The sequence below is a fragment of the Protomyctophum bolini genome (assembly GCF_963924005.1).
Source record: "Protomyctophum bolini genome assembly, chromosome: 20".
NCBI classification, from domain to species: Eukaryota; Metazoa; Chordata; class Actinopteri; order Myctophiformes; family Myctophidae; genus Protomyctophum; species Protomyctophum bolini.
The window spans coordinates 6,316,192-6,331,093 of NC_137881.1; the positions used below are offsets into that span (position 1 = coordinate 6,316,192).

At 41.2% G+C, this 14,902-nt stretch overlaps 1 protein-coding gene across 3 annotated transcripts; it reads right to left on the minus strand.

Annotated features, from left to right (window-relative positions):
• Window positions 1-268: 268 nt before the first annotated feature.
• On the minus strand, window positions 269-14,159 carry slc10a7 (solute carrier family 10 member 7). 3 transcript variants are annotated; one of them, XR_013965946.1, is made up of 13 exons: window positions 13,917-14,159; window positions 12,111-12,193; window positions 10,609-10,745; window positions 9,998-10,073; window positions 9,260-9,298; window positions 8,977-9,012; window positions 8,640-8,723; window positions 7,832-7,997; window positions 7,019-7,070; window positions 6,574-6,647; window positions 6,241-6,386; window positions 1,996-2,642; window positions 269-1,873 (listed from the first exon to the last, which is right to left on the minus strand). XR_013965946.1 is itself a non-coding variant. In XM_080791896.1 (12 exons), exons 1-12 carry the CDS (start codon window positions 14,014-14,016, stop codon window positions 2,610-2,612), a joined length of 1,026 nt encoding a protein of 341 aa, XP_080648022.1. In that variant the 5' UTR covers window positions 14,017-14,159; the 3' UTR covers window positions 269-2,609. The 3 variants fall into 3 exon arrangements, 2 of the variants coding, with proteins under 2 accessions (XP_080648022.1, XP_080648023.1); XM_080791896.1 differs by having other exon boundaries at window positions 269-2,642; XM_080791897.1 differs by lacking the exons at window positions 269-1,873; window positions 1,996-2,642 and adding an exon at window positions 4,917-4,976.
• Window positions 14,160-14,902: the final 743 nt, after the last annotated feature.

Consider the following 14,902-nt stretch of genomic DNA (forward strand, 5'->3'; position numbering starts at 1 on the left):
CAAAACCTCAATATATTATATCATGGATTGTGCAGGCCATTTACTGTTTGTCTTTACCCATTGATGTACTTTTGTAGGCCTACTCTATGTGCTGTCTAGTATTTTTCCTGATGAAGACAAGAGCAGATAACCTGAATAAAGTCCCTGCAGTTCCTGTATCCAACCACGAGGTGTCAGTGTTGTACAACCAGAAGAAAACTAGTCAAACCCAAGCAATAACATCAGCAACATGTGAACATTGGAGTGGAGTGGGGACAGACGAGACAAATTAACACTTCCATGTATTTTATTTTATATTAAACGTATGAACAGAGACGTTTCGACTCTCACTCTTGGTTCCTCTTCACGTCACTCACTATTTTCCTAACTTTTCCAAACATTTCCCATGAAGATGAACACTCAAAACTCCTGCATTGTCCTTAATCTAGCCACAAATACATTCTTTGTTTTGGTAACGGCAAGAAAATGAGACTGTAAAAAACAATACAAATCAGTCATACGATAAAAGTCGGTATAATAGAATCAAAACAGACCCGGTGTGAGTAATGCCCTAAGTTAACGACCCCCGCCCCCCTGCTGGTTCACACACACACACACACACACACACACACACACACACACACACACACACACACTCTGTCTTTAATTCACATCAGTGGTTCCCAAACGCTTTAGCTCAAGACCCATTTTGCCCGGGACCCAAACTAGTGAAAATAGCAGATCTATAGAAGAGCACAATGCATGGCTTCGCGCCGCATTGCGAGCTTGTAGATCAGCCGTTTTCACTTCTTAATATTTTTAGGCTACTTTTTTTATTCATGAATTTCTTAAGATTCTTATTTTTTTTTTATATACTGTATATATATTTTTTTTTCTAAATGTAGGAGGAAAAAAAAGATTTTTACTTGAGTCGTGACCTGTAAAACTTGGTCCAACCTACATATTGGGTCCCGAGTCCTGAGCCAGTGGTTTTAGGAACCAGTGCTTTACATGGTCTCTATACATTTGTAACTGGAAAATTGTAAAACCTTTTTGTAACGATAAGCATCCGTACACCCCCAGCAAAGTAGCTGATAACAGTGTTGTTTTTGGCACAACAATTTTGATTTTAGTTTTAGTCATAGTCTCTTCAATAGCTTTAATTTAGTTTCAGTCACATTTTAGTCACCTGGAATGTTTTAGTGTTAGTCGACTAAATATCATAAGATTTCAGTCGACTAAAATGTATTTTGGCGGGCCTTGATGCAGTCGTAATGACTGCTGAAAATAGCCGATCTACAAGCTCGCAGCGCGACGCGTTGTGAGCTTGTAGAGTGGCTATTTTCAGCATGCAACAAAGTGTAAAATGACTTATACTGGATCTCTTGTCCATTAGTCCCTTCCTATCATTTTGGTCTAGTTTTTATTTGTTGACAAAATTGTCAGTATATTTAGTCTTAGTTTTAGTCATCATATCTTAGTTTTCATTTAATTTCCATTTAGTTTGTCAGTGAAAAAAACGTGGTCGAACATTTTTCGTCTTAGTTTTAGTCGACAAAATCAAAATCAACACTGGGTGATAATAAGCATTGTAACAATTAATATGTACAGTACAGGCTCTTATTACCCATCTACTGTACAACAGACTGGTATGTTAGGCCCGTGGAGAATAAAACTAGATTATGTTCATTAAATTCAGTATAATAGTTTAATTTCAGCATGTATTAGACTGTACAAAACTATAAGGTTGATTTAAATAGAAAACATTAGACTCCTTCACCAATGGATATATTTTAAATGTTTGTTTCTTGGAATGAAAACACTAAACTCTCTAAATAAGCAGCTTCCCAAAAAGATCATCATAAGTTAAACCCAAGTGTTACTGGAAAAAGGGCTTTATTGTTCTAAATGAGAGGGGGGTGGGGGGGAATTGTATATTTTCAAATGTGCTTTTTTTTTTGTTTTTTCTTTTAGTTTTTAATGGATTTTACGGCAAACTCAGTCTCAAAACACAACACAAGTCAATTTTCCCTGGCAGCAACTTCTAGTAGAGAAATAACTGCTGCGTTTTTCTGATATTTAGGCTGTGTTTTTCCGAAAGCGTCAAGTCTGCAAGGACTTTAAAAGAAAATAAAAAATAAATAAAAACCCACCCCTCCACCTCCCACGGTAGGGACACGCTGAAAGAAAAAAAAAAAAACAAGCGCTCCCCCTCCCTGCGTCTCGCAGGAAAAAAATAACAAGCGCTCCCCCTCCCTGCGTCTCGCAGGAAAACTGAGTTTTTGATACAAAAACAACAGAAAGCACTTTGTGAGTTTGTCTGTGTTTGTAGAAAACTACAGCTATGGAATTCTTAAAGAGTTTTTTTCTATCATGGTGCTCATCTACTTGCGCGGCGGTGCGCTGAGGTCTCTCTCGGTCAGTTGCGATAAGGCACTTCTGTCTGGAACTGTTGTATTCCTCCGTGGGAGAAGAAGCTAGTCCCCATTGGTCACAGTATTATGAAATACACACTCGTGCATGTACATGCATGCACGCGCATGCACACACACACACACACACACACACACACACACACACACACACACACACACAATCAAGACAGTTGTCACAGAAACGGCTTGTTCTTCTCAGACAGGTTGGAGGGGAATTAACTTCACCGCCTAGATAGAGAGACAGAGAGAGAGAGACAAGACAGGAGGGTATAATGAGAGAAACAACATATTTTAGTTTGATGAAAAAAAAGTTAAAAAACATAATCTGTAGAGGAGAATGCCTTTGTCGCAGAGCTTTTGCCCAGGTTATGCCTAAACCTAACCCTAACCTCACAAACTGTATATGTTTCTTTCCCTTTTTACCTCCTTTATGATGAATTCCTGTTCTCTTTTCTTTTTGGGCTATATAGATTTTAGAAGTGTCTATATGTGTGTATCTAAATGTTTTAATGATTTGAACAGGGTGGACCCTCTTGTAAACAAGTGTAATGCTTTATTGGGTCGTCCACTCACAGCTAACAGTCTTTTGAGTTGTGCTTGAAATGTACTGTAATTCTGCAAAATATTTCAATCAATCAAAAACACTATGCCTAAACCTAACCTTAACCTTAACCCTAACCTCAGGAAAACTATGCCTAACCCTCTAAACCTCACAGAATAATAACCTCAAAACCACGGCCACCTGGGAAAATGCTCTGAGAAAAAGGCTCTCCCATCTGTAGAGAGGAAGACACAACCTTATGGAAATTACCAAACCTCCACCTTCATCAACAGCAGCAACAGCAACAACAACATTGTTGTTTTTGAAGAGAAATAAAGCCTGCATGACCACAACACAGCAATGTAGGCAGGCAGAAATACCCAGATCCAGCAAACAATTACAACACCTCCATTTCCGCTATTTTGTACATCGTTTGGAAACCCTGTGTGGGGATCCGGCACCCAGGGTGCCGGCCCGATTACGGCGAGCCGCCCCACGTCCGAAACGGTTGAGAAATGACAGAGTTACAACCATGCTGTTTTCGTGCTCAGACGCACCCACCCAGCCACCCACACACCCACCCACCCACACACAGTCACTTAAGGAAGTGGTTGCACCACTTAAAAAACAAATACATTTTTTAAAGTTTTAGATCTAAAGTGAGGGGTTTTCTTGACCGTGTTTAGACGTGTATGGTACGGAGGAACGTCAACGTAACGTATAATTGTGACAGCCCTAGTTGTTACTGGATACAGGCTGCTGTCAAATCAGCTCAGTATCCACAGCAGCACAGGAACAGTTTAAATATATACAGAAGTGTCGCGTGCCGAAAAAATACCTGTTCTACAAGCTCACAACGTGTTGCGCATGCGGCGCATTGTGGACTTGCAGATCAGGTCTTTTCCACGCCGTGACACTGACTGCTGTATGACTGACAAAGCATCTAACCAGGCGACAGGCGTTACAGGACATCTGTTCAGCAGACGTCATTTCTTTCACAATAGAGCAGTTTATTCTGACCAGAGAGATTATTATTACATGAGATGAGACATTCGGATCGGTCCACCGTTTGGGATTATAAGCAGAATTAAAAGGCTTCGTTTAAACACAGCTGCTGACATGTTGGTAGCTAAATGCCAGTGGTGGAAAGTAACTGAGTACTGTTTTGGTATTTGTACTTGAGTATTTCCAATTTTCAATACCTTTACTTCTACTCCACTACATCTCAGAGGCAAATATTGTACTTTTACTGCACTACAATTATTTGAAAATGTTTGTAGATTTTCATTATTATCACAAAACATACATTAACCACTTAGGCCCTACTGTATAAATTATACATTCCATCCATTTGACAATAGCTGATCTACAAGCCCACAATGCATTGTGAGCTTGTAGATCAGCTATATTGCAGTATTGATACTTTAACCCATTCTGACCTGAGATCAGATTCATATGAGGTTTCCACTGGATTTTTAGAATCTGATCTCAGGTCAGAATGGGTTCATTCTGACCTGAGATCAGATTCTAAAAATGTCAGTCGTTCTTTGATTTCTTTTAAATAGCAGACCTACAAGCTCGTAGCGCGCCACTCGGTGGCGCGCTATGAGCTTGTAGATCTGCTATTTTTCAATAGCTAAAGCATAACATAGTGCTAACACCAAAATGGGTTCCCGGACAGAATGGGTTAAAAGTACATTTTTAAAATAAAAAAACAAACTTTTTTTCCACCGCTGGCTACTGCTAGCCGAGACATGGCAGCGTATTATTGGTTACACACAATATGAAATTAACATTAGGATAAAAAATACAATGATCCATTTATGTGAAAATGTGCCTTTAGGCTTCACTGAAGCAGAATTAAACAAGAATCACAAAAGAATAATAAACGTAAGGTAATTAAATTGAAGCATAAAAGTAATTAATAAAAAAAAACATTCAGGCGTTTGACAGTTCTCTACTCACTCATCATGCATGGCCGCAGTGCTGAAATTGCGACCCTATCTCAACAACAGACTAGACTGTAGAGGGAGGGAATAAGTTAGTGAGGGTTAATGTTGGAATGTGGCCCCATCTAAAGAACAGGTAGAGGTTAGACTGTAGACAGAGGAATGGAATAAGGCCCTATCTCAGCATCTGACTCACTGAGAGGCCAAGTTGCCAAGTCCCACGCGGGACTCTAACGTGAGCAGAGCGCATTAAAAAGCCAAACCAGATGGCACGGTGGCATCACTGTTTAGGATTAGCCTTCCAATCCCAGTGCCTCGGGTTCGAATCCTGTTCTCATCGCAGTGTTTATTTTAAGGTTAGGTCTTAGGCCCACTCGGCCCACTTTAGTGAGAAAAGACTATAGCAATAAGAAAAGAAGGTAGCAGTAGTTAGGCAAAAATAATGACAGAGTCTCTGGCGGGCCATGAGCAACGTTACGAGAGGCACCGCCAAGCGTTGTTTAGACGCCTCAATAAAATGATGTGCAGATCGAGAAGCAAGTGATTAGAAAACAACCTGCGATATGTCTTCTTTTATATTCCTGAACCGATTATATGACAAAAAGTGCAGTGTATTTCATCCAACTTCCGGTTCAAGATTTGCCACCGATGAGCGTCATGGCGCAACCCCGGCATCTAATCACATGACCTCAACGCCCCCACACAAGGGGGCGTTGCCAATTGTGTGTGATTATGGGGAGTTAAAGCACGAGACTCGCAACTAGGAGACTAGAGGTTGGTAGTTACAACGTCAAATTTGTGTTATTTCAACATCAATTAGTTACTACACTACAAAAGGAAGGGAACAAGGTTTCCAGGTTAGTGTTGGCTTATTTCAACGACAGACTAACTGGGACTGGAGTGGCCACTTTGGATTCGGAAGATTCCCAGTTCGTTGCCGGCCTCTCCCTTAGCGCCTGTCTGTCTTTATACTCTATGGGTTACTGTCGCAGTGTCTTTGAGCAAGACACTGAACCGCTAAATAAAAGAAACAGCTAAGAAATTCCATAAATTAGGAAACAAATGTTTATATATTCTTTCCTAATGAATACTGACTATTGTGTACGGTATGTGCTGCTCGCCATTTTATTTTATTTTTTTGTTCGTTTGTTTTGTCTTGTTTCTGTGCTTTTTTTTTTTGTCCGTTTTATTGTATTGTGCTTATAATTTATACCTTTCATGATTCATCTACTGTATGTGAAAACGTAAAAATTCAATAAAAAGTTATTTAAAAATAAATAAAACATTTGTTTAGAATCTTTGTTAAAATAGCAGATAGTGTGAGTGTTCTTCTAACCTTCTGCCTGGAGGCCATCCAGGTTTTGATGCTGGGCACGAGGATGGAACCCAGGAGGATCTGGGCTGGGTGGTAGATCAGCAGAGGAACCGAGATCACAGACAGATGCTCATACCCGGCAAACACTATCTTTAACATGGGAATACCTGCACAGAGAGAGAGAGAGAGAGAGAGACACACACAGAGAGAGAGAGAGAGAGAGAGATATGAGAGAAGTAGAGAGAGGCAGAGGAAGTTAATAAAAGGATGAACTGAAAGAGTCTCGTGAAGATAACATGGGCATGTACGTGTGTGTGTGTGTGTGTGTGTGTGTGTGTGTGTGTGTGTACCAACCCAGTGTGAGTGATTTGTGTGTAGAACAGAAGATGATGGCCACAGTGTCAGCGGGGGTGAAACCAGAGCCAGCCCTGCGACAGGACACAGACACACACACACACACACACACACACACACACACACACACACACACACTGTTGAAAAGGGCAGTTCAAAAACTAAAATGAACACTAAAACTAAACTAACTAAAACTAACTGAATTAGAAGGAAGAAAACTCAAAACAAACTAAAACTAAACTAAAAAGAAAAATCCAAAACTATTATCCGACATACTTCGTTAAAGGGGAACTTTGCCTCTATTTTTTGCCATCTATATGAATGACATTTCACTGCAAGAATCATTATAAAAGGATCATTATAAAAGGATCATTATAAAAGGCCATTCAGAAATGGAGGATTGGTCATTATAGTGGAACTGTTAATCAGTTGGAATGAGTCTCACCTGGTAGAGAAGGCAAAGGTCAGCAGCATGAAGCTGATCTGTATGAAGAATACTAGAGAGACACACACACACACACACACGGTCAGAACAAAGAAAAGATTTTACAGGCAGTTGTAGACGTTCCTTCTCTCTTTTTTTAAAACTAACCCTAAACCCAAAGAATTGTCGATCTACAAGCTCACAGTGTGTTGCAGTGCGACAGGTTGTTGTGATCTGATCTTTTCCTTATTGTAAGCATTTATTGATTGAAATATTTATTAACAGTTTGCAGAATTACAGTAGATTTCAAGCACAAAACCAATACAAAGACTGTTAACTGTGAGTGGACGACCCAATTAAGCATTACACTTGTTTACAAGAGGGTCCACCTTGTTCAATTCATCAAAACATTTAGAGACGTACAAATAGACACTTCTATATAGTCAAAGAGCAGAACAGGAATTCATCATAAAGGAGGGAAAAAAGGGAAAAGAAACATATACAGTGCGGGGGAAAAGGGGTGGGCGGTGGGGGGGGAGGGAAGCATAACTCCACAAATCTTATTTAACTACCAGTAAGACACCTGAGGGAGAGAAGCGACCTCGCGCCACGCGCCATATATGGAGCGTGTCTTGAGTGTACAGGGTGCGATGAGGTCAGATCAGCACATGAAATGTGAGACACTGCAGCAACACTGCCCCCGCTGAGCGAGTCTTGAATGTACAGGGTATTTTTTTCCATATCGTGCAGCCATCACGCGCGCACACACACACACACACACACACACACACACACACACACACGCACACACACACACAGAGCAGTTGTTCTTACTTATGACGACCACCAGCAGCAGGCTGCTCCGGTCCAGGGTGATGTTGTCACTGCTGAAGGTGTCGCAGAAGGTGGAGTAGATGATGAGCAGCAGAACCAGAGAGTTGATGTTGGCAAACGGAACCTTCCGACGCTCCAGACACTCTCTGAGGAACTGCCGACACACCTGCACACACACACACACACACACACACACACAATATACTGTAACTACCGTATATTGCAATTTGATCCAAAGTAACTCACAGTAATGAAGAACACCACAAGGTAATACATCAAATGCATAGTAAACTAAGAACCTATCGTCCGTCTAGCGGAATAGAATATCCATACATTGAAAACTATAAACATCTATAGAATGCATAGATCAATAATGACCTGGCATCTGAAGGTGCCCAGATTGTTTTGACTTGAGAGCTACTTTCAAAATGACCGGCTCAACACGACCTACCCACCAAAAAAATATTATCCCATTGCTGAAAATAGTTCAAGGGGGCGTTGGAATACACAGGCTTTGTTACACTGTCATTTCTGATCAGGTTTCCCTACATTGGTGCTAATGAGCCAAAAAAAAGAAAATAGGGCTTCCAACACCCTTTTCTGCTTGTAGAAAACTTTACTGTAGTAATGTTTTGATCCCTTTCAGATCTTTAAAGCCTGAATTTAGAGCCTGAAGAAAATCAGAAGGGATCAAAATATTGTTTCAATAACATGTTTTCTACAGAGTGGAAAAGTGAGTTGCGAGCCCTGTTGCACTCACAGACAGACAGACAGACAGACAGACAGACAGACAGACAAGAGTACCAACCTGACCCAGGATCAGAGGAACGACGACCGTCAGGGAGAGCTGAGAGAAGATGGAGGAAAAGGGAACGGAGGAAGAGGAGCCGAGCTGAGGAGAGGAGAGGAGAGGAGAGGAGAGGAGAGGAGAGGAGAGGAGAGGAGAGGAGAGGAGAGGAGAGGAGAGGAGGAGAGGAGAGGAGAGGAGAGGAGAGGAGAGGAGAGGAGAGGAGAGGAGAGGAGAGGAGAGGAGAGGAGAGGAGAGGAGAGAGTTACACACAGTACTGTATATATGCGGCAGTAGTAGTACTATGTATAATGTGAGGTTAATATGTTTGTAAAGTTGATGTGGTTTGTGAACTTACAAAGAGCAGCAGCAACACTGGAGTTATAACAATACCCTGGAAGAAAGACACAGCACTGTTAGACACACAGACACTATAGGCCTGTCATCGCCTAATTGTAATTATTTGAGATAATCACATCTTGCTTATTACACGGCTTGGTTGAATGCTTGATTCCGATTGCTGAATTGTTGAATTCAGTTATTTCTTGATAACATACCGCTCCTCTCTATAACAGACCGCTGCCTAATCAATAACAGACAGACAGACAGACAGACAGACAGGTAATGAGAGTAGGTCTTACCAGGAAACTTCCAAATGCTGAGTTAAAGATGGCCGCCGCCTGGAGAAACATCACATGTTAACATACATCTAGAATCTAGATGTATGTTTACAGTACATTTCAAGCACAAACTCAATACAAAGACTGTTAACTGTGACAAGAGGGTCCACCGTCAAAAGATCAGAGGGTTCCCAAACTTTTCAGGTCGAGACCCAAAAGAGAGATTTAGACGTTTGCCCGGGACCCAAACTAGCACTACTTCTGAAACATTTGTTTTCCAATTCATGAGCAGTAAACCACGCCAAAGGGGCAACTCCTTGGGTCCAAACGGTTGCAAGGAGTTGCATGGCGACCCTTTGGTGTGGTTTGGGGCCATTGAATTCCATGCGTTGGAATCATTTGGGACGACGTGCATCAACGTGTGTCAACGTGCAACAAGACATATCACACCGCTGGGAAACCGTCTCGACCCTTTGGTGTGGTTAGGGCTTTACATTTTTAGTTTGTTCTTTTATGAAATTACCTGGGGGGAGGAATCATTTAATTTAGTTTTTAATTCATGAGATTATTGCTTTTTTTGTGGGAATGTTTATTGAAAATGTTTTGAAATAATAATTTGAAAACAAAATGTAGGAACCACAGAATAAAGTGGACCCATAAAAATGTCCTGACCCACTGTTTGGGAACCAGTGATCTAGCATGTCTGCAGGTTTCCTGCATTCACGCTCATGCGTGCGTGTGTGCGTGCGTGCGTGTTACCTCATTTCCTCCTACAGCCTTGGTCAGTATGACAGCAGAGGAGACAGGGGGGGGCATACAGCCCACCGTCTGGATCCTAGGAAACCACAACAACAGTCTGTCAGAGGTCAGAGGTCACACCTGATACCAGTGTTAATTTCGGGGACCAAAAACTATGACAATAAATCCATCGACAACCTTCAATGTGAGAATATTGAAAATCTTCTGGAAGATCTCCACCGTCTCTCTCCCAGATCTGCAATATACAACTTGCTCAGGGCAGTCTCTGCTCTATATGTAGAGTTTGTGACAGCTTGAGTTCTTGACATAACTTGTGATTTGGCGCTATAATAAAATGTAATTGAGCTGGAAGATGACTTCAGTCTGAATACATTTTGAGTGACCGTGAAACGCGCGCTGCGCGCCAGAGCCCCACACACACAGTACAGTGAATGGAGACCTTTGTAGGGGTTGCATTCAACCCATGACACACTTAAGGTAGAGTTCTGCATAAAGAACTATATTCATCACATACACACACACACACACACACACACACACACACACACACACACACACACACACACACACACACACACACACACACAGAGAGAGAGCGAGAGCGCGCCTACCCTTTGAGCAGCCATTGGTCGATGGCTGTGAGCGCCAACACTTTTAGTAGCAACCAGACAGCCAATGGGAAGAAGAGGAGGGTAAAACACTGGACCAACAGATGGAGACGGACGTGAAGAACAGCACTGGTCAACTCCTGAGAGAGAGAGAGAGAGAGAGAGAGAGAGAGAGAGAGAGAGAGAGAGCGAGAGAGAGAGAGACACACATTCATGGTCTTCAGAAAACATGTTCTATCTCTGTCTGTCTTGATTGATTCATTACTTTATTAAATTCGTTTCAGACGGGAAGCGACCGACGCGCCTTGGTACTTCATTTTCAATCTCCCAGGCGGGAGATTATGGGAGAGACCAATGGTTAGCAGCTTTATCTGCTGTGTCTGGCCATTGCATATTCAGGGTTGTTAGTTCGGATGGCGGTTTTGTGTTCTCCAATGCGTAATAATAATAATAAAAAAAACGATCCAAACAACCCTGAATATGCAACGACCAGACACTATAAAGCTGCTAACCATCGGTCCCCAGCCTCCCACAAATGTTGGGGAATAGAAGGAAAAATATCACAGCCCCGCCACAGGGATATGATTAACAAATTACTCCGCAGAAAAGCACTGTGGATACATACAGTACATACACTACACTTTAGAACCCAATGGCCTTAACGAAGAACAGAGCCTCTCATGTATTTTTATAGACATGCTTTTTAGACAGTCCCAGAGGTTTTCACTTCTTTCCCTGAGAGTGTTTTATTGTAATGTTTTCAATGTGCCCTTGTATTTCCTTTCTTTATTTATGTGGCCTCATGGCCCTTATTTGTGTATGTTCACTGTTGTTCCTATATTTTTTCATGGCTTTTATATGGTTGATTCACTGTTTTACTTTATTTAATTTACTGTTATTGTTATATGTTTTTCCATAGCCACACTCATAACTGTATAGACTGCTGACAGTATGTGGTTATTACATGTAAAATGGCCATTTGTCATTGGCTCATTGATAGCCCAGCCCTCACCTACCCTGTATTTCTATGTCAGTGGTGCTCAACCTTTTTCATGAGAAGGACCCCCAGAATGATCTCTATTGGGCCACGGACCCCCATCTCAAAATATGTAGTTCCAGGAAACCCCCAGAAGCCAATAGTTTAGTTAAAAATGTTCGCTCTGAAATATATATTCAAAGATTTTTATATATATATTTTTTTTATAATATTTATTAACAGTTTGCAGAATTACAGTACATTTCAAGCACAAACTCAATATAAAGACTGTTAACTGTGAGTGGACGACCCAATAAAGCATTACACTTGTTTACAAGAGGGTCCACCATGTTCAATTCATCAAAACATTTAGAGACGTACAAATAGACACTTCTATTATAGTCAAAGAACAGAACAGGAATTCATCATAAAGGAGGTAAAAAGGGAAAAGAAACGCATATACAGTGAGGGGAAAAGGAGGGGGATTCAGATTTTACGGGGGCCAGTTTCGAATTGCACTGTGTCTTACCTCAGTCTTCAGAGACAGTCCGCTGTTGAAGAAAATGATGGCCACAGCTAGATAGGCTATGGTGATCTCTGGCTTCAAAGGACCTGATGGGGGGACGACAGAAATGGAGATATATACTTTTAAAATCTAATAACTTAATGAATGCAAGCACGCATGGAGCTCTATAACTCTGCTTTTGGAAAAAGGGGGCATTCCAACCAAAACACTCGGGTTGATTAAGTTACCGAATATACACACAGTATGTATATTGTATAGGCTGTGGCGTCAGGGAGGAATGTGACCGGTAAGATGGTAAATTAAATGTTTTAACAATTTGTGCCATAAATACTTTGTTGACCGGGGTCCCCCAGGGCTCTGTAATTGGTCTGCTTCTTTTGTCTCTCAGTCTGCACCAAATCTCAGAGACACCCCCTCCCTCCTTACCTTCAAAACCGCCCTGAAAACCCTGCCGTTTAGACTAGCCTTCCCGAGTTGTTCACCTTGTTTTGTTTCTTTTAGTGTTTTATTGCTTTTAATTCTTATTTTACTCCTTTATCTTTTCATAATAAAGTTGTGATCTCTCCCCTGCACCCCACACATATAAAGCGTCTTTGTATTGAATACTTGGAAAAGCGCTATATAAATCCCAGATATTATTATTATTATTATTGATTTCGCAACAGTGACAAGAAACATTATCAGGATTGGTTTTCAAAACAGTGGGAGGTTTTTTGTTAACGACGCTGTTCAATTCATATCAGGTCGAGACAGAGGTAGTGAACTGGTTAGTTCTAAATTGTTGAAGTTAGGTTGTCATGTAATTTACTGAAAAATAGACTCAGATATTGATTCATTTCAATTCATGAGCCAGCACAGAGTAATACCGCCATCTACAGCATACAAGTCAGCTCACCCTGCCTCACACCCTGCCACTGTACTGTACTGTACTGTACTGTACTGTACTGTACTGCACTGGCACACCCAAAATCATACTGTACATACAATGCGGGTTCCATTGATATGACAATGGTTGAGAAACACTGTTCTATATTGTTACTACTATATAGTCTACAACCCTAACCTTGTATTGAAGTAACCACAAAACAGAAGTCAAACAGAAGCTTATCTCCTGTGTGATTATGAGACGGATATGAGACGGAATTCAATACCCCAGGGCAGACAGAGAGAGAGAGAGACAATAAAGCAGCCAGGCTTCATAACTCAAATGTTATCAGTTGAGAACTTGAGACTTTCAGAGGCAGATTGAATTTAAAAATAACATCACTGTACATGTATGTAAACATATCAGTATACACACACACACACACACACACACACACACACACACACACACACACACACACACACAGTGAAGTCTCTCATCACTGCTGGAGTGTGTAATATATTCTGTATAATATACATATATATGTATGTGGCCCACATACATATGTATGTGGGCCACCGAGGGGGGCGTATGTTTACATCACTGCCAACCTAATGCAACGTGTCACTGGATTCATAATCACGCGTCACTACCTGCCTAACACACACACACACAGTCACACACACACACACACACACCACAGTGAAGTCTCATCACTGCCAGTTGATGTCGAAATACTCAGCTAATGAAGTCAGTGAAGTTTCAAATGAAGACAAAAGTGTGAATACCAAATAAATACATAGATAATCACAAGTCTGTGTCAGGCCAAACAATATGACATAAACAACAATAACATAAACAAGAGGTGATAGATAACTATAGTCTGTGAGATAACGAACAGTCATAAAAGAAGACGTGATGATAAGAAGAGAGTTATTCCTCACCTCCTATAACGCCGAAGCTGGGCTGCAGTTTGGCCGATAAGATAACCACCACTATGCCGATCATAAACCATTCCTTGCGGATCCTGGCCACCAGACCCATATTCCTGTGCCCGTCACAGCCGCAGGTCCTCGTCCTGCCCCCGGGGAGCGTGTGTCACACACCCCCGTCCCTCCTGGAGCACAGTTGGAACTCAACAACTCCTCCTCTGTGTGTGAGGTACTGAGGTTCTACTGAAAAAGCTTCTTGTCTCAGGAAAGGAAACTGAACCTACTTCCTGATACATTTGCAAATCCGCCGTAGTTACCGTAATGGCCGCAATAATCCGTCGCTGGTACCGTAATGACGGTAACAACATCGCACGAGGCTAATCCAGGTACGTTTGGAACCTCAGTATTGCTCTTATTGATTGATTGAAATATTTATTAACAGTTTGCAGAATTACAGTACATTTCAAGCACAACACAATACAAAGACTGTTAACTGTGAGTGGACGACCCAATAAAGCATTACAGAGGGTCCACCTTGTTCAATTCATACTTTAGCTGTATTAATTTACAGTTAATACAGTAAGCAAGAACACATGGTAAAACATAAAACACATAAATAGTCAATATTGGTCATCAATAATCACAAGCAACCTAATATCTAGATTATCTGTACAGTGAGTACTATATGTATGAGTATACACATTATAGAGTACTATGGCTACATAAAATGATAAATTATACATCTGTATAGTAGTGTATATTTGTATGTCTTTAAATGCTCTGATGAATTGAAAATGGAGGACCCTTATGTATTGACCTGTAATTTCCCTGAACTGGACCCATTCTACAATTGATGGGTGCAGTGGAATTAGGAGTCCTAATTGGCGGAGACCAATATTGGAAAATGGTCACAGGAAAAATGGAGAGACTGAATGAAGGACTAGTAACAGACTAGTTGCACTGGAAAGTGTATTTGGATGGCTGGTGCAAGGAGAAGT